The sequence below is a fragment of the Carcharodon carcharias genome, chromosome 2 (genome assembly GCF_017639515.1).
Source record: "Carcharodon carcharias isolate sCarCar2 chromosome 2, sCarCar2.pri, whole genome shotgun sequence".
Classification (NCBI taxonomy): domain Eukaryota; kingdom Metazoa; phylum Chordata; class Chondrichthyes; order Lamniformes; family Lamnidae; genus Carcharodon; species Carcharodon carcharias.
This window is the reverse complement of record NC_054468.1, coordinates 36187112-36206168: the sequence shown is the minus strand read 5'-3', so window position 1 is coordinate 36206168 and position 19057 is coordinate 36187112. Positions and strand designations below refer to the sequence as shown.

The window sequence follows — 19057 nt, the reverse complement described above, 5'->3', positions numbered from 1 at the left end:
GAACAGCATGTAGTATTCTCAAGATTCAATGCAAGTTGAACTTAAGGAACTCTTTTCAGTTCTATTCTTCTAGAAATAAATCCCTTCTAATGCTTGATTTGCCTTTTTTATGGTGTTTATCTGCTTTGCTACTTTTAGTGATTTATGTATTTGTACCCCCCCAATCCCTTTGTTCCTGTACCCCATTGAGATTCTTATTTTTCAATGTGACCTTTTACTTTTCTTGCCAAAACGTTAATACCTAATGCTTATATTTAGCAAATGAGTTTCCACACGTCTATTCCACAGGTTTGTTATAATGTTGTCCTGTAATTTGTTCCAGTCCTCCTGAGTATTGACTATTGCCCTGTTTGGTAACATCCACAATATTTAGAAAATGTGTTTTTGATTCCAAAGTTTAAATCATTAATAGAAATTGTGAACAAGTGGTCCCAGAACTGATCCTTGTATCTAAATAACTCCCTTACCCCTACCCTTGTTTTATGTCTTGCAGCCAGCTATTCATTCTGCTCAACATTATTTATTCGTCTATTATGTCACATTATTGAAGGTCTTTTGAAAATTAGATAAATTACAACTACATTATCCTGCTTTTACCTCTGTTAAGAAACTCAAATACTTACCTTAATTTGAAGTTCAGAGATCAGGAACTTCAGTTCCCTACAAGCCTCGGGCCCCTTGTGCATGTGCCAGCAGGAAATGGCAGTACCTGCGCAGTTTGGTGGTTTTGCGTTCTTTAGGCTTATGACTGGCCCTGCACAGAAAAGAGAGAGAGAAAACGGTGCCGAGAGGCAGGTCAGATGATCTGGAAGGGAATGCCAGTGTAACAGTGTGTCCCAGGGAGCAAGACATGGGAGGAGGTCAGGAAGAAGGTCCCAAAGGGTAGTCCCAGGTAAAGGATGAAGCCAGAGGACAGAAATAGACCCCTTAAATGAAGTTAAAGAAAGGAGTAGAGTAATAGGCTCAGAGCTCAAGAGCTGCAGGGAGCAGACCTTAAGCGAAGTAGGCACGAGAGGAGCTCGGAAGATCCAAGAAATCAGCCAAGGATTGGTGACTCTGTGTGGGACAAAGGCACTTCTTTGCAGCAATGGTGTTCAGCTTGGCACGGCTGAAGACCTGAAATCGGCTTGGAAGGTGAAGTCTGCGTGTACTCGGGAGAAACGGGTAAAAGAATCTCGGAAGGCGAGACTGAAACCCTGCAAGGTGGGCCATTGTTGAAGATATCTAGTGGGAGCGATTTTCCAAGGCAAGATCTTCAAATATGGAGGTTGGAAGCCTTTGTGAAAAAGATGAAGTTTCAATAAGGTTTGTTGGCTCACAATGTGACAAATGTCTGGCTGGGTTATTGAGAAATCCATGGAATCTGTTCTGGCGCACCTATCATCTATTGTGTAGGGTGGTGTGTCCAATCACTGTTCGTCTGTTAATTTGCAAGTACCTCATGCTTACGCTGAATATTAGAGTATGATAGATCTTATACATTGTTTTATCTATCTTAACTTGTATAGTGAAGTTTATTTTTATTTGTTCAAAACCCTGGAATCTTGTGGCTTTATTCACTTAGTAAGGGTCTTGAATCTCAAACTATCTACATTAAACAAAACATTATTGATCCCTAATTGTATCTCCCCCCATATCCCGGGGTCTGGCCAAGGATCATAACACCTCTTAAATGCAATCAATTAAGAGATTCCATTATTTTTCTTCTGATCAATGTTAAACTGACTGGTCCGTAGCTCCCTAGTCATGTTCCATCTTCCTTCTTAACTACAGGTATGACATTAGCTACCTGTCAGTCATCTAGCACTACACCTTTTCCAGCAAATTATTAATAATGTCTGCTGCCTCTGCTATCTCTATACTTTCAATATCTGGATGCACTCCATCCAGACCAAGGATATTTTCCTCTTCCATCCCAACTATCCTTATTTATATGCCCATAAAATATTTTACTGTTTTGTTTTATAGTCCCTGATTTCCTCTTTGCCTTTTAATTTTTTTTTTTACTTCTCTCACCTCTTCACATTCACCCTTGTACATGTACTTATTATATGCCACTGCTTACCGTCATTCATCCATGGTGTCTCATTTGTGTTTAGTTTATTCTTGTTTAGCAACATATATTTTTCCTGTTTTTAACATTACCCATTGCTATTTTACATCGTTTACCAATATTGATGTCCATTTTATTTTTTCAAGATTTATTCTCAACCCCTCAAAATCAACTTTTCTCCAATCTTACATCCTTCTTAAAGCATATTATATTGTGGTCATTATTGCCTAAGTGTTTCCCTACTTTTATTTTTCGTCTGCTTCTGGTTTAATCCCCATTACTGGATCCAGTAGCAAATTCTCCCTTGCAGTCTTCTTACATAATGGGTTAGAAAAGATTCCTGTACACGTGTTGGAAACCCATTACCTCCTTACCCAATTCTTCTAACCAATTCATTCTTGGAAAGTTGAAATTCCCCATGACTTTTATTCTACGTGAGCTTTTTACTTGTTTTCTAGTAGACTCCATTAGTGTGATTGATTTTTATTTTTTGGTTTAGCCACAGAAATTCTATTTCTGTGATTGATGGTTATGCCGCTTGCTCCTTGTAACATATTATTGCCTCCAGTTCCCATTACAGAAGTTGGGGTTGTTGGATAGATCTTTCAAAGATCTGACACATGCATCATGAGCCACTTGGCTTCCTTCTGTTCTGTTTGATTCTAACTTGAATCGGTCATTGCAGCAAATAAAAAGGTGCCCAAAACAGCATCCCTCCTAATTGTTTATACTTCCAAAGTCCTCCAGTCCTATGGTTCTCACTAGCATTGTGATGATGATTATGGAAGTGTATAACTAAGCCTTCACACACAAGCACCGGCTAATAAAATTCACTGAACAGCAGATCAGTTTTTTTTTAGGGGCACCAAGACCTATTCACATTAAGTGAGGGGCTCAGGCCCACAGTGAACCAGTCTTAAAAAGCAATCTAACAAGGATGTTAGATCTGCACAATTACTTGGTTGAAGTTGCCTCTTCACTGAAAAGTTAAATGGCTGTATGGAAACACTTCCAGCCAGTAAGCCACTGTTCAGATAGTGAGAAAAGATGGCTAACCCAGCCTCTCTCTTTAAAGGTTACTCACTATTCAACTAGTCCCTACAGAAAGTAGTCTATATTTCCAGCAGTCAAAGGGCAATTGTAACTCCTCATAAGTTTCTGGCTGTAATTCAGAAGAATTCACCATGAACTGTTTTCCTCCCAAATTGTATTTTGCTTACTAGATACAAGATAGACAGATGTTTTCATATAGCGAATCATCAAGCAGCACAGGAGGCCAGTAGGCTTATTCAGTCTGCACCAAGTCTTTTCACATAGGACTCTAGTTAGTCCCCCAATTTCCCCCTATCCCTGCAACTTTTCTCCTTTAAATATTATAAACTATTGTACCTAAATCCACCACATAAGGCAATACATTCCAAAACCTGACCACTTGTCAAATAAGTATTTCCTCATGTCACCTCTAGTTCTTTTGCCAAACACCTTTAATCTATGATCTATGGCTTTTGGCACCAGCTATCGAAAAGTTTCTTCCTATTTATTCCAACTAAACTCTTCATGATTTTAAACATTTCTATCAAATCCCACTTAGCTTTCTATGTTCGAAGGCGCACGAGCTCAGCAGCTCCACTCTGCCCACATAACTGTAATCCCTCAGTCCCTGGAACTATTTTAGTAAATCTCTTCTGTTCCCCCTCAAAAATCTTCACATCACTCCTAAAGTGTAGTGTCCAGAAATGAACACCATACTCCAGCTGGTGCTGAACTAGTGTTTTATGTAAATTTAGCATAGTTTTCTGGCTTTTGTACTCTTTGCCTCAATTTATAAAGCCCAGGATCCTAAATGCTTTATTAACTGGTTCTTTCATCTTAAAGGATTTGTGCACCGAAGTCTCTCTCTTCTTGCAACCCTTTTAAATTTGTATGATTTCTCTTGTGCTGTCACTCTTCATTCTTTCAATCAAACTACAGATTACATTTCTGTGAGAATTAGTTTATGTGATCAGCTGTTTCCATAGAAAACTTTCCAAAATCTAAGTCATGCGCATTAATTACAAGTTAAACCGATCAAATATTTTACAATGGAGCAATGCATACTTTTGACTTCTCAATTTGTTAAACAAAGAGAGGCAAAAGACTAAGCACATCCATTGCAGCTTTTATTAATAGGACAGAACTGTTTGATTTTAAACATTAACACCACTCACATGCAAATCCTTATATTTGTCACTAAAAAGTTGTTCTACGATCATGTGCATATGCACAAAGAAAAACATAACCAGGCAACTTAGATCATTTTACTATTTAATGTCAATTTATGTACAGCAGCACTTTAAATTCTTGATGGGTACAGCATCTGGAAAATAAAAAATTCAAGACAAATATATAAAATGAACCATCCACAAACAGATTAATGCTTCCATCAAAGTCACAAACTTAAGCTGTGCTTACATGGAGAAACACACATTTGCCCAGCTACTACTTGATTTAGTGCCATCACTGGCCATTTTATTTAAATATATATAATAAAAGTTAAGCGAACACTGGATTTCCAGCAATGTCTGCTTTGTGCAACTGAGGAGACACAGGCTGACTAGAAAAGGCAAGCTCCCCGTCAAGGTGCTGTTAGTCAATGATTGCCTCAACTGACGACAGTCCAAGCCAAATCTAGTAAGTAGTGCTAGTTTTCTTCAAAAATGTTCCAAAATATATTTACTCAGTATGCCAACTGTACCTGGTTGTGGTTAAGACTGTACCAAATTTAGCTGGGCCAGAAGTAACTTTTGACTATCTGGAAACCACAATGAATGTAAAGCAGTTCTTTCCATCACTTAGGAAACTTGCCTAAATACTAAGAGATCTAGAATCTGAACACAAGTCAGCACGCAGTGAGCCTCAACAAATATTATTTCACTATCATTTTAATAGGTCGTCATGGAATGAACGATATCCCCAACTGGACAGCTCAATGTTATCTGTGGAAAATATCTGAGGTAACATATCATTTCAATTATATGGTGTGCTCCAAGTAAATCTAAATACTACAGACTGTTGATTGGTCTAACTCACGAGTGACTTTAATCAGGACTTCGAAAAGCGTAATATATTTTAAGCCAATGATTCTATCATGCATAATAACCAAGATGCTGAATTGTTAAACTACAACCTAAACTCCATTTGGTTAAAGCAGAATTTAGATCACTGTATATGCTAAACAGAACCCATTAAACTATAGATTTCCAGACCACCAGAAGGCCAAAATACAGGTACAGTGTCTCAAATCTGGCTGTCCAAAAAGCAGTTGTCCAAAAATTGGACGTTTTTATATAATGTACCATACATCAATTTTAATCCAGTAAAGTAACGCACCTGGATAATTTGGCTAGTCAAATGTTGTGGCGACACATTTTGTGTGCCAGCCTATCCTCGTGCTCCAAGCAACCCTTGACCCCACCCGACCCAGCTTGATCAGAACTGCCTGACCCGAACTGCGGCAAGGTCCAAAATCCGGCACGGCCTCAGTCCTAGGGTTGCTGGTTTTGAGACAATGCACCTGTAAAATCAGCATCTGAAAAAAGATTGCTTCCTGCACTCACCACACGAATCCTGTGCCCAATAGCCTTAGCAGGCAGGTTACTGCTGAACTTGGCACGCACCATACCACTGTTTCCATGAGCACGGGTCACTTTACCCCAAATGACACGGGTCTTGTTTGGTTTGCCACCAGGAGTGACAGTGTTGCTGTAAAAGGAAGAAAAGAAAGTTACATTTAGACATAAACAACAAAGTTGTTTGTTATTCAATGTTTGTTAAATCGGAAACCAGGGGAACAGGGAGTCATTTTTGCAGTAATCTAGTTGGGATTTAGTTCCCAATTTCATTTGCTCAGTTTCTAATGTAGTCTAAGAAATTCAATCAGTCATATGAATTAGGCAATCTGGGATTCCACAGGGAGAATAGCAGCATTACACCAAGCAGCTCAGCTGCAAGGTAACTGCATCTAAAGCTGCATTTTGCTTTAAAGTAAAAAAAACCCTATTTAAGGAAGGCCAGAAATGCATTGGAGAAGATTTACTAGGTTGATACCTGGAATAAGTGGATTGTCTTATAAAGAAAGGTTAGACAGACTGGGCTTGTTTCCATTGGAGTTTAGAAGAGCGGAGGCTGACTTGATTGAAATATATAAAATCCTGAATGGTATTCACAAGGAGGACGATGGAAGGATGATTCCTCTTATGGGTGAGTCCAGAACTAAGGGGCGCTATTTTAAAATTAGGGGTTGTCCTTTTAGGACAGAGATTAATTTTTTTTCTCTCAGACGGTTGTGCGACTTTCAAACTCTGCCTCAGAAAGCAGTGGAGGCAGGGTCACTGAATATTTTTAAGGCGGAGGTATGATTGATTCCTTTGCCTAAAAGAATCTATGGTTGTCAGGGGATAGATGGGAATGTGGAATTCAAAACACAAACAGATCAGCCCTGATCTTAATGAATGGCCTACTTCTGCTCCTTTTTCATATGTTCATAAGTTTAAGTTAAAACAAATACAAGCCAAGCATCAAGATCGCATTGACAGCTATAAACAAACAGCGCAGTTTTACCATTAATCAGCAAATAAAGGATCAATGAGTTCAAAAACTTTACAAAAAACAGATTGAAGGTGAGAGCTAGAGTAAGCTGAAGGCATCTAAACCTGATCAAATTTCAAAAATCCAATGCAAAGTGCGTGATAAATTCTGGTTTTCTATCAAAATGGGAAATGTTACACAAACCGACATGCTTAAGCCACTATGAAGTCAACTCAATGGGGCAACAGCTGCAGCAAGCATTGAAGTTAGTACCAGATAAGTACACAGCCTGAACACGAACATTTAGAAGCATAGCAGCAGTGAATCAAAGTGACCCATCTCCCCAGCAATGATTGTGCAATGAGCATCACAGATTGGTCAAAGGAATAGCGCACACAATTCAAAATTAGGCACTCTCACTTCTTTGCTTTGTAGACGTAGGCACATCTCTTGCCCAAGTAAAATTCTGTTTCGTCACGGCAATAAACACCCTCAATCTTCAGGAGAGCAGTGTGCTCTCTTTGGTTTCGAAGGCCTCGTTTATAGCCTGTAAACACAGCTTTGCACCATAATCTATAGAATAAGATACAATCAGTGATCTTTGTCTTTCAGAAATAATTGCAAGTTAAAAAGCAAAATGGTTTTCAAATACATATGACGATAAAAAACCATGTCAAACCTTAAAATTCCATTAAACAATTCTGCCCAAAACATTAATTTATCATTTCAGATGCCAGTGAGGTGCCTTTGCAGTATTTTCTGTTAATTTCTATTGCAGAAGCTCCACTTTTCTGCAAACACATAGGCCAGATCTGAAAATATTTCACTATCCCCCAGTTTTACTTAACTTAAAATCTTACACTTAATTGTGCAGTTTGCCAAGGATGCCACTGAAATATGAATTCAGCCATTTCAGGGCAGGAGAACGAGGGATGGAAGGAGAGGGTGGGTGAATATATGAAAATTGGAGTGGCCTGTTGGGCTCTTTGAACACTCGTCTAAATGACAATCCACACTGACAAGCGATGCAAGTAAACTGAACACGTTTCCAGGAGGGCCCTCCTGTGTCTCCCCCCCACCACCCCTTTCAGATGCACCTGAGAGATGAGATGCCAGCACAGCTAGGGGATTTTAAGAAGCAGCCCCAACCCTTAGTGAGCAGCACCACCCCCACCCCCCAAGCCTCGGGGGTAGCTCTTACCTTCCAGGCATTGCGAGAGCGCTCGGGGCAGCTGGATCTGGAGGGAGTGAGAAAGATGATCAACAACGAGTACAATCCGCTCAACATCGCAAACATCTGCCGCCACACACCCTCCCCGATTGCAAATAACTAAAGTGCACACTCCCATGCGCCGGGCCAAGCTACTTTGAGTCGCCATATCCCAATAATAACTGTCAAAAAAGCTTTTGGAAGTGAACAACGCTGACACTCACCACCCGCCCTGATACTAAGATGGAGGAAGAGGCCGCAGCAAGGCAGGCCGGGAAATTAGCCGGTAGCGGCGGAAGTGGTTCATTCACCCACACTAAACCCAATTAGACCATAACAATACAGGTCACATCAACGGATTTAATTTTTTAAAAATGGTTCAGTTAAAATAAAAAAATAAAATAAAATAAAATATCTAAATTTGGGCACATTAACAGTCCAAATATTGGGAATCAATTTCTTCAAAATAAGCGGCTACCAGCAATTTATTAGAAAATGATATTTATTTAAAATATGTATAAATCCACCGACTCACCGATGTCGGAATATATTTGCTTGGTTAATGATGAGCTTGTCCACAGGCCAACTCCACGGACAGCTGAGCGAGCACTGTAAGCCCCCAAGTGTTTCCATGGTAACGTGTCAATAATGTATGGGAGCACAGTGAACAGGGAAGATCTTTGTAAGTTTCCCGAAACCACGACGACTACATCAACCATAAACAATGGCACAAAAGGGTGAGTTGATCTATGAGAACTTATATGCAAGTTATCTATGATCTGAATGGGGAAATGCACTGTCCAATGAGGATTTCAGCCATGTACACCTTCAAATATAATTCCGGCCCTATCCTCAGATCTTAGCATTGAAAAGAGAAAGACTTGCATTTATATAGCGACTTTCACGACCACCAGTCATCTCAAGGTGCTCTACAGCCAATGAGGTGCTTTTGAAGTGTCGTCACTGTTGTAATGTAGGAAATGCGACAGTCAACTTGTGCACAGCAAGCTCCCACAAACAGCAGTGTGAATAATGAGCAGATAATCTGTTTTCTGTGATGTTGTTTGGGGGATAAATATTGGCCAGGGGACTGGGGTTACTCCCCTGTTTTCCTTCAAAATAGTGCCACGTCATCTTTTATGACTTCCCAAGCAGGCAGATGGGGCCTTAGTTTTAGAGTCTCATCTGAAAGACAGCACCTCTGGCAGTGCAGCACATCCTCAGTACTGCAACTGGAGCGTCAATCTTGATTTTTGTGCTCAAGTCCTGGAAAAAGCACTATACCTAACCTCAGTCCCTAGGTTGGGTGCGAGGTAGATATTGGTGACTATCTCTGTGTCATTTTCCAGCTTAGTGACTCTGAATTCTGGGCAGAATTTTCTGCTTGACGAGGGTGGGGGGGGCGCACATCAGCGCGTAAAATGGTGACATCGGACAAGCATCCTGACGTCACCGCGCACCATCGCAATATTTCGTTGGGCGGGCGCGCAATGAAGTGCAACGCATGCCCACCATTAATTAACGGGCTAGTTAAGGTCCTTAAATCGGCAATCGATACCAATTTTCAGGCTCTCATGTGATCTTCAGCTCAGTGCACAGGTGCAACAGGCAGGTGGGTAAGTGACTTTTTGATAAAACTCATTCATGGGTGGGATAAGAGGGCTCAGTGGGGTTGTCAATCTGGTCTGTATTTATTGCAGAAAGTTTTTTTTATACTTGTCTGTGTGATCTGTAGCAGTTCAGACCAAATTCCAGCAGCTTTCTCTGTACTTTGAACCTTCAGTTCAACACTCGTCAGTCAGGAATCTTTATTGGGCCTGCAGCTTTCCGGAGGCCTCCCTTTAGCCTGGGTATGGGTTCTGACATGTCCACTGGAGGCAGCTCCTTTGAGGAGGAAGGGAGGGTTAGAATAAGGAGGAGGTCAGGAGTGCACAATCAGCCTCCAGGGGAGCCACCTTTGGGACTACAGGCTCAGGCACAACGGGCACTGGGCCAAGTGGTAGTCCAAGGTGGAAAAGGCTGCAGAAGACGCCACTATCCTGCTGCCAGGGTATACAGGTGGAGAAGCAGCTACCTCAATATTACTGAGGTGCAGTGCCGAAGGAGACTCCAACTGTCAAGGGAGACAGTCAACTACATCGGTCAGATGATTGGCTTTGAGATCTCTCCTGTGTGGGCGGACACCCCATGCCAACGGCTCTGAAGGTCACAATTGCCCTCAATTTCTATGCCTCTGGTTCCTTCCAGGGCTCGGTGGGTGAGATTTGCGGTGTATCCCAATCAGCTGTCCATTCTTGTGTCAAGCAGCTCACAGAGACTCTGTTCAAGTGTTCATTGACCTTCATCCACTTGTGTTGGGACCAGACAAGCCAGGCACAGCGAGCCAGAGGTTTTGCAGCCATTGCAGGCTTCCCCCACGTCCAGGTAGCAATAAACTGCACACATGTGGCCTTCAAGGCGCAAGAGGTGAGCCCGGTGCCTTCGTCAACAGGAAGAGCATTCAGTCCATGAACGTGCAGATAGTGTGTGATCACAGGATGTTGATTCTACAAGTCTGTGCAAGGTTCCCAGGAAGCTCCCACAACGCCTACATCCTCAGACACTCCCAGGTGTTGGGGCTCTTCAGTGCTCCAGCCCGGCTGGATGGATGGCTGTTGGGTGACAAAGCCTATCCCCTCAGAAGGTGGCTCATGACGCCTCTCCACCATCCAAGAACAGAAGCTGAGCAGCGCTACAATAGGAGCCATGCCTCCACAAGGGCTGTGGTGGAGACAGCCATCAGTCTTCTCAAGATGCGCTTCCAATGCCTGAACCGTTCAGCACTCCAGTACCCCCCAGGTCATGTCTCGGTGATAGCGGTAGCATGCTGCGCTCTCCACAATCTTGCGCTGGATAGGGGGGACACAGTGGACGATGAAGACGTTGATGCACACGATGAGTCCAGCACTGATTCAGAGGATGAGGAAGCACAGGGAATGATGAGGGGCTAAACGCTGACCCACACTACACCAAGGAGGCAGGGACACCCAGGAGACTTTAATCCAATGAACCTTCAGCTAGCTCCACACAAATGGATCAGAAGGACTTGCCTGGTGCTTCCATACTTGGCACTTAAGTGCTGCATCTGCCACTTCATCAGCTGCAACTAAGGGCTTTGGACACAAACCTCAATGTCCACTCAAACACTCATGACACGTATGTAAAACATACAAATGCAGCACAAAGGAGCCACCCTCAGCCATGGTAACACATCTGGATTTAATTTTATCCATCATATGGCCAAACAAAACAAAAGCAAAACGTTTTTCAAACATCAAGAAATAATAATTCCCTAATCTAGGGCCAACACAAAAGCACCAGTGGTGTGCCTAAGGTGCCTATTGCTTACGTTTATGGGTGCTACCTCTTGGTGCTGCCCCATCGCTCGCAGTGGCTTCTGAGACAGCCTGCTGTCAGTCCTGTTGCCTCGATGACCTTGGTGGCTCTCCTCTGGCCCGTGGAGCCTGTGCTGGCCCCACTTGGGAGGGATCTGCCAGGTCCACAGCTGGCATCTCCCCAGTCATCGCAGCCTCACCTGATGAAGTGGTCACTGAGAGAGGGGTGGAGCAGCTGGTGCCTTCATCTGGAGCGCCGTGAGAGGAGCCCGCAGATACGATAGGCAGCTGCTCCGCTGACGTGAGGTCGCCCCGGACCTCCCTGCTCACCGTTGATGGATGGGCAGTGAGCTGGGAAGCTTGAAGCCCACACCATCTCCCCCATTGGCAATGACCAGTTGTGACCACTGGCGCTGTGAGGGCTTGCAGGTCCATGCGTAACCCTTGTTTTCCTGGAAGCCCTTCTCCACGAGAGACATCACTCTCTCTATGGAGGAAGCATGACGTTCTGACATGAGGTTCATGGCATCACTCAAGCTCCGTGTGGACTCCTCCACCACAGACACCAAGCGAAGCATAGTCTCATGTATCACTCCCAGATACTTGCGCACACCTGGCCGCATTTTCTGCAGCTGCTGCATCACGGACGACTCCAGAGGCACATCATCACGCACTGACTGAGCATGTGCCTGGTCCCCTGCAGTGCTCCAGCTGCTAGCGCCATCGGCTCTCTGTCTCTGCCATCTCCTTCAGCGATTGTGAAGTGCCCTCTCCACTGTGCCCCGGGACACTAGCTGATGTTGCAATTCCCACCAATGTGCTAGTATCTGCACTGGTGCCTGCCTCGCAGAAATGGTGTGACGCAGGTGACAGTTGAAGGCCCTCAGGTGTGAGATGGGGCATCTGCCATCAATCTTGGTCGCCAGGCTCTGATGATGCTGAAAATAACAACAAGGACAGCGGATCAGTTAGCGTCCACACAGTGACACACTTCATCCCATTCCCCCAGGCTCATTATGCACTCAACCTTCCAGAACCTATGGAGACGAATACTGGTGGGGTGGCAAATAGTCAGGAGGAGGCCCAAACATTACAGGTGGATACAGACGGGCTGGTCAGATGGCCTAAAGAATGCCAAATGGAATGTTATGTGGAAAAATGTGAGGTGATGCACATGGGCAAGAGAAACAAGGTACGGGAATACACAAGGAATGGTAGGACCCTGGAAAGTAAGGAGGATCAGAGGGACCTTGCTGGGCATGTCGACAGGCCTGTTAAGGTAGCGGGCCAAGTACATAAGGCGTTTAAGAAAGTAAATGCCATTCTTGCCTTTATTAGCTGAGGAATAGAATATAGGAATAGGGAGGTCATGTTGCAAGTGCAGAAAACGCTGCCGAAGCCACAGCTATAGTTCTGCATGTAGTTGTGAAATGCGCTTCATGGGAGGGATGTGATTGGAGTGGAGAGAGTCCAGAAGTCGTTGACCAGGAGGCCGGCTGGGCTGGAGAGATGGAATTATGAGGACACATAGCATAGACTGGGGATATTTGCCCTGGAGCAAAGGAGATTGAGGGGTGACATTATTGTGCTTTATAACATTATGAGGGGCATAGATAGGGTCGACAGAAAGGAACTTTTCCCCTTGGTGGAGGGATGAGTAACCTGGAGGCATTGATTTAAGGTAAGGGGCATGAGGTTGACAGGTGAGGTGATGAGGAACTTTTGCACACAGTAATGTGGGACGCACTGGCTGAAAGGATGGTGGACGCAGAAACCCTCCTAACGTAATAAGTATTTCAATGTGCAATTGCGATGCCATAGCACACAAAGCCATGGGGATAGTGGTCGGAAATGGGATAAGGTGACTTTGGAAGGTACTTGACATGCGCATCTTTGAAGAGTTGAGGGGCCTCTGTCTATGACCCACACCTCTGACTCTATCAGTCTGTGAGTGAGCAATGTTGCTACAATAACGATTCAAACAATCATCAGTGCTTTGGATGGTGGGAAAACAGAGTGGATGTCACTGTGGACCTCAAATACCTGGCCGCTCCACTCCAGCCTCACCGACACCTGTGGGCCTGAGCGCATGGGACCTTTCAAGCTCCAGTGCCTCCTGCTCAAAATGGCTCAAAATCAGCAACTGGGCCTGGCCGCCTCCAGTCTGCAAATGCTCAGAGGCATTGTGAGCATTTTTCTCCTGAAAAACAGAGAAGACCATTCATTGCAGCTAATCGCATATGGACTCTGCACACGCACGCCACATCCCAACCATTGTGGCCCATATCAGGCCTCCTGTGCCTCCTCTCCACGCTACTGCTGATCAGTGTCAAAAATATAGTATGATTGCTCCCAATGGCCACCTTGGACACATTCTGCGTCCATCACTTTAAGAAACACACGGTCTTAGCACCCATGGCAAGGAGGCGCAACTAGGTTCAGTGTTGAGGGCAGCAGATGGCTCTTGGCATTTAACACCTCCTTTATCCAGTATCACCACCATCAACACCCCTTCGACCTTTTGTTTATGACATCTTTTGCAATCTTTCCTTTGCCTACATCTATCACCGGCCTTCTATCCAGCATCACCTATCCCACCCCCCTTAAACAGCATATATTTCATCACATTTTTACTTCTCTTTAGTTCTGAAGAGTCATATGGACTCGAAACGTTAACTCTGTCTTTCTCTCCACAGATGCTGTCAGACCTGCTGAGATTTTCCAGCAATTTTTGTTTTTGTTTCAAAAGTCCATTGATCAAAGTCTTAAAAAGTTTAATTGACCCAATATTCACAGCCCTTAGGGAGAGTTCCAGATTTCCACTGCCTTTTGTGTGAAAAAATGCTTCCTGGTTTCAGTCCTAAATGGTCCGACCATAATTTAAGATAGTGCTTTTGTATGATGGCTCCCCCAACTCCCCCACCCACCTCCATGTCAGAGGGAATAGTTCCTCTGTATACCCTCTGTTGAATTCCTTTATCATTTGATTAAACTCACAATGGAGCCATTTAAGTCCTGATATAATTCTGGAGAATTTACGCCGTACCCCTTTCAGGGCCATTATATCTTTCTGACCATTAAAAAGAAAAACTGATTTATCTTTTGCAGATGCAAAGTAGATGACCTCACACTTGCCCATATTGAATTCATTTGCCATAGTTTTGCCCGCTCATTTAGTCCGCCTATGTCCCTTTATAACTTCACGCTCCCATCCACACAATTTACTATGCTTTCTAATGTACTGGCTGCAAACTTGGGGATTTTTTTTTATTCTTCCATGTCATTAATGTAAGTGGTGAAAAGCTGAGGCTCCAATACTGATCTCTGGGGAAAACCTTGTTAAATCCTACCAATTGGAGAGTGAGTGCTTTATACATACTACTTAATTCTTCCTACCTCCCAACTAATTACCAACACAGGTCAAGGATTATCTACAATTCTGAGTGCTTTTATTTTTGCTAATAACCTTTTGTCAGAACTTTGCCTCATGGAAGTCCATTTGGACAATATCCACTATGCTAGTGATCTCCCCAAAATCAATTAGATAGGTCAGGTATGATCTACCCATCGCAAATCCATACAGACTCTTTTTGAGAGAACCTTCAGATCTAAAAATATGAGTATTATCACTGTATTTCCAAATGAAACATGGTGAAGTACTGCACACCTCTAGCAAATATCCAGCATTTTTAAACTTTCCCCAGTCAACACAATTTTAAGTAGAGCAAATCATGAAGCAGACGTCAAAGGGCATGTTTAAAACTTATGGGACTGCTTTGCAGGTGAGTGTAATTGACACTGACTGAGCTGCTTTACAGATTCCTGTCAATTTTACTGATTATGGGGATTGGTTACTGTCTGATAATTTCTGATGTTCAATGAGGACAACATTGAGACTCGTCTCAGGGAGGTAGGTGACGCCCTGGGAAACATACAGTAGAGTACAATTAGACTTGGAACAATTTGGGTGAGGCAATAGAGCAGATTTTGCAATGGTATGATGATGAATCTGTCAGTGTTCACCATCATTACTCCAAAGAAACTGATAGCAACTTTGGATTCCATACAAGCGCGGAATAAAACAGAAATCCAGAAAATGCTGTCAGTGATTTTAAGCTCCTAAAAAAGATGTGTCACTGAGGTCCCTGAGGAGTGCAATCCCTAAGTAATCAGTGAATTGGCAACAATGTCCACTTTTATGCTATTGTCACTGTAAAAGCCCTTGAAAAACATACATCTTGCTGAATGAGGTATAACTGGGTCTTAGCAGCGTACAAACTTTATAATTACTGATTAACATCATCAACAAAGCTAAGTTTATATTTGTAAAATGTCAAATTTCTCTATTATTTTAAACCTCAATTTTTTAAAATCAGAATTTTTAAAGTTTGTTTATTTTGATATTTTAACTTCTTTCTTAATGTAATCATAATTTATTTTGCTATCTGAAAATGTAAATTAATAGTTAAAGTGCTTTTAATTTCCTGGTTTGCTGTCTGAGAGAACACATCAATGTGATGCTTACCCTGGTTGCTGACCTTCTGTTGCTAGATGTCTGGAGATGCCTTGACTTTGCACCAGATTCAAGCTGTCAGGAAATGGAAGTCCAGGTTATAGAGTTCACTATATCTTTGCGGGCAGCTTTCTTCAAGGACAGCAGTGAACGCTGCTGCTTTGGCACTGACAGCAAAATCTATCCCAATAGCTCTTCTTCAACACTAATCTGCTAGATCTCAAAATTGTGGAATCCTTCCTGTATATCTATAATTGACAGATTTTTAACTCCCAAACTTAGAATCATCTAATCATTAATATATTCTTGACTTGAATATTGAACTGCAATACATCACTTCCCCTCATCTCCCTGCTCCCCCACACTCCCCATGTAAAACAAATGACAGGAATACTGAATATGTCTGAAGTTTAAACCCTGACAAGTTCATTTTACACATAATTCTCTCTGTCACTATGTTTTCTGTGCAACACAAGAAGTAACATGCACAGAGAAACAAAATTATAGAATGTAATCGCAAATGATTAGTAAAAACTTATGAAAGCCGACCTAATGAAGAGGGCTTTAGCTAATCAGCTGCCTTGAAGCAGTAGTCATGGTAAAGACTGTTTTCTAATGCACAGTTTTTTTGAGTTGTCAGCTTTTAGGGATCTGTGCATTCAAACTTTGTAGAGTGCCATGGGTGCTGACCTGAGGTTGGGCTTAAGAAGAAGCTTTATTCTGTAATGGGCTGTGTTATACCGACCATGGCAGAAATAGCATCACAGAATGGTTACAGCACAGAAGGAGGCCATTTGGCCCATTGTGTTTGTGCCATCTCTTTGCAAGAGCAATTCATCTAGTCCCACTCCCCTGGCTTTTCCACGTAGCCCTGCAAATCTTTTCTCTTCAGATAATTATCCAATTCTCTTTTAAAAGCCACAATTGAACCACACTCTCAGGCATTGCATTTCAGATCCTAATCATTCACTGCGCAAATACTTTTTTCCTCATGTCGCCATTTGCTCTTTTGCAAATCACCTTAAATCTATGTCCTCTGGTTCTCAATGCTTCTGACAATGGGAACAGTTTCTCTCTATCTACATTGTCCAGACCGCTCATCATTTTGAACACCACTATCAAACCTCTCTCAATCTTCTTTTCTTTAAGGATAGCAGCCCCGGCTTCTCCAATCTATCCACAAAACTGAAGTCCCTCATTCCCAGAACCATTCTCATGAATCTTTTCTGAATCCTTTTAATGTCTTCACATCCTTCCTAAAGTGTGGTGCCCAGAACTGGACACAATACTCCAGGCTGAATCAGCGATTTATGCAGGTTTATCGTAGTTTCCTTGCTTTTGTCGTCTATGCCTTTATTTATAAAGCCCAGGATCTCTTATGACTCTTTTCTCTACCTGCCCTGCCACCTTCAATTATTTGTGCACATATACCCCTAGGTTCCTCTGCTTGTGCACTGATTTTAGAACTGTACTCTTTATTTTATATTGCCAGAATGAATCACTTCACACTTCTCTGCATTAAATTTTACCTGCCCATTTCATGAGCCTGTCTATATTCTCTTGAAGTCTCTCACTATCCTGCATTACCACCACCACTCTTGAGCTGACAGCACTTCTTGCGCATGTGGTTGTCCACAACATGAGAGACATCTGAGAATTCCCACATGGAACAGGATGTGCATTCCAAGACTTTGCATTGCACTGCCATGCTTCTATTTATTAGCCCATTAAAATTAAAACTTAAATAAATAAAGACTCACCAGTCAGCTGCTTCCCTTATGTTGTTGTCACTTTGTTTTATAGGGAGGTAAGCTTAAATGATTTTACTTAACTCTTGGTATCTATATATATTTCAGATTTTAATTCATTGAAAAATGTAGAAGTCTTTTGTATTACTATCCCTTGTTATTTAATTTAACTTTATCTCCTAGAACTGTTTAATTAATTGAGAAATGTTAGCAATTACATGATAAATTATCAAATTGTTTTTAGTTCTTATACTAATTAATTGATCAAGCCTTACTTTATAGTTGATTAATTTAGACTAAATTAAAAGTTTATCGGTACACTCGCCTCACGTGACTTCTTGTCCTGTGATGTCACTTAGCAATTTTTTTTTCTCCTGTTCAGTTCAGACTCACAGGTCACAGGCTGCACTCTAGCCTCTTTGTCCTAGCCTCTTTTCCGGTGCTCGATCCACTCCTAGCCTCCTTTATGTTGCTCCTCTTCACTCCCAGCAAGTGTTTGATGTTACAAAGTGTACCAAAAACAGAAAATCGTTCCTTTATTACAGTCATATTCCTTACCTTAATAAGCTCAATTCTTAAAAAAAAGATTCAATTCATTACTGTTAAATGATTAATAATTAATTCATGTGCAAAAGCTTATCCCAGTGACTAAATTTCAGATGAAGTACAACACTCTATACCCTTTCATTTTCATATTACAGTGCCAGATGCCTACTGCAGGCATCCTTTTCTCAGGCCTCTGCCTACACATCTCGAGTTGGTCACTAGGATGTCATGTATTAAGATTCCTCTATGAAAGTGTTTGACTTCTCTGTAGTAGCAGATGCAAATCCACCATGACACTGCGCAAGGTGCTGCGAACATAACTTCAGTTAGAATGTTATTAATAAGAGTCACTGTGCCCTGTTGGTACAATCTAGAACCTCCACAGTAAAACTGCAAGGCATTAATCCAAGACTTTCTCGTCATGGATCTGCAAACTGGTAGACTGTGCTGTTGACAATCTCATCCTTGCTTAAATACAGTATAACCTCTTTTCCAATTTTCATTTTTTTTAGAGGGGTTGAGGAAATTCAGAAACTTTCTCAAGGGGATATTCTTCGCATCTGCAATGTGCTGGGTGATTGCATAGATCAATTAAACATTCTTGGCCTTATTATGCCAGTCTCCTATGAGGAAAGGACAGATGCGACCAGTGTAAGTGATCCATAAGTCTTTGGCCTTTTGTCCATGCATCACTGCGTCAGCAAAGATATTAAATAAATTTCTTACATGCCAGAACAAGCCCAGTATTACCATGGGCAAAGAAGGTTTTATCAGTTAGAAGAACGTGTTTGTCCAAAGGAGAACTAAAGCAGCATGGAGAAAATAAAATAAATATGAAGATTGGAGCAGTAAACTAATAAAGATTCCAGTCTAAAAATCTTATCCCCTCAGTGCTGTGTTAATTTCAGAACTTTAATGCTATAATGAAATCAACTGTATTCCACAACCTTATCATGAAAAAGCATCACAGCCCCTCCTGATCTTTGCAATGGTACTGATTAGTTTGCTCTGGCATTTGTGAGGCAACTATAAACAATATCTACTGAG

At 42.2% G+C, this 19057-nt stretch overlaps 2 protein-coding genes across 2 annotated transcripts in view; one reads left to right on the top strand and one right to left on the bottom strand.

Moving 5' to 3' along the window:
• Positions 1 to 4340: 4340 nt before the first annotated feature.
• Positions 4341 to 8123, bottom strand: rpl35a (ribosomal protein L35a). The gene is made up of 5 exons (XM_041204128.1): positions 8054 to 8123; positions 7821 to 7857; positions 7040 to 7192; positions 5650 to 5794; positions 4341 to 4409 (listed from the first exon to the last, which is right to left on the bottom strand). Exons 2-5 carry the CDS (start codon positions 7829 to 7831, stop codon positions 4386 to 4388), a joined length of 333 nt encoding a protein of 110 aa, XP_041060062.1. The 5' UTR covers positions 7832 to 7857; positions 8054 to 8123; the 3' UTR covers positions 4341 to 4385.
• Positions 8124 to 8398: 275 nt separating this feature from the next.
• Positions 8399 to 19057, top strand: part of iqcg (IQ motif containing G) — a 48838-nt gene continuing 38179 nt past the window's right edge. The window contains exons 1-2 of the mRNA XM_041182710.1: positions 8399 to 8566; positions 18523 to 18661. Coding sequence (XP_041038644.1) covers positions 8478 to 8566; positions 18523 to 18661 — 228 coding nt within the window. The 5' untranslated portion in view covers positions 8399 to 8477. The remainder of the gene's footprint in view (positions 8567 to 18522; positions 18662 to 19057) is intronic.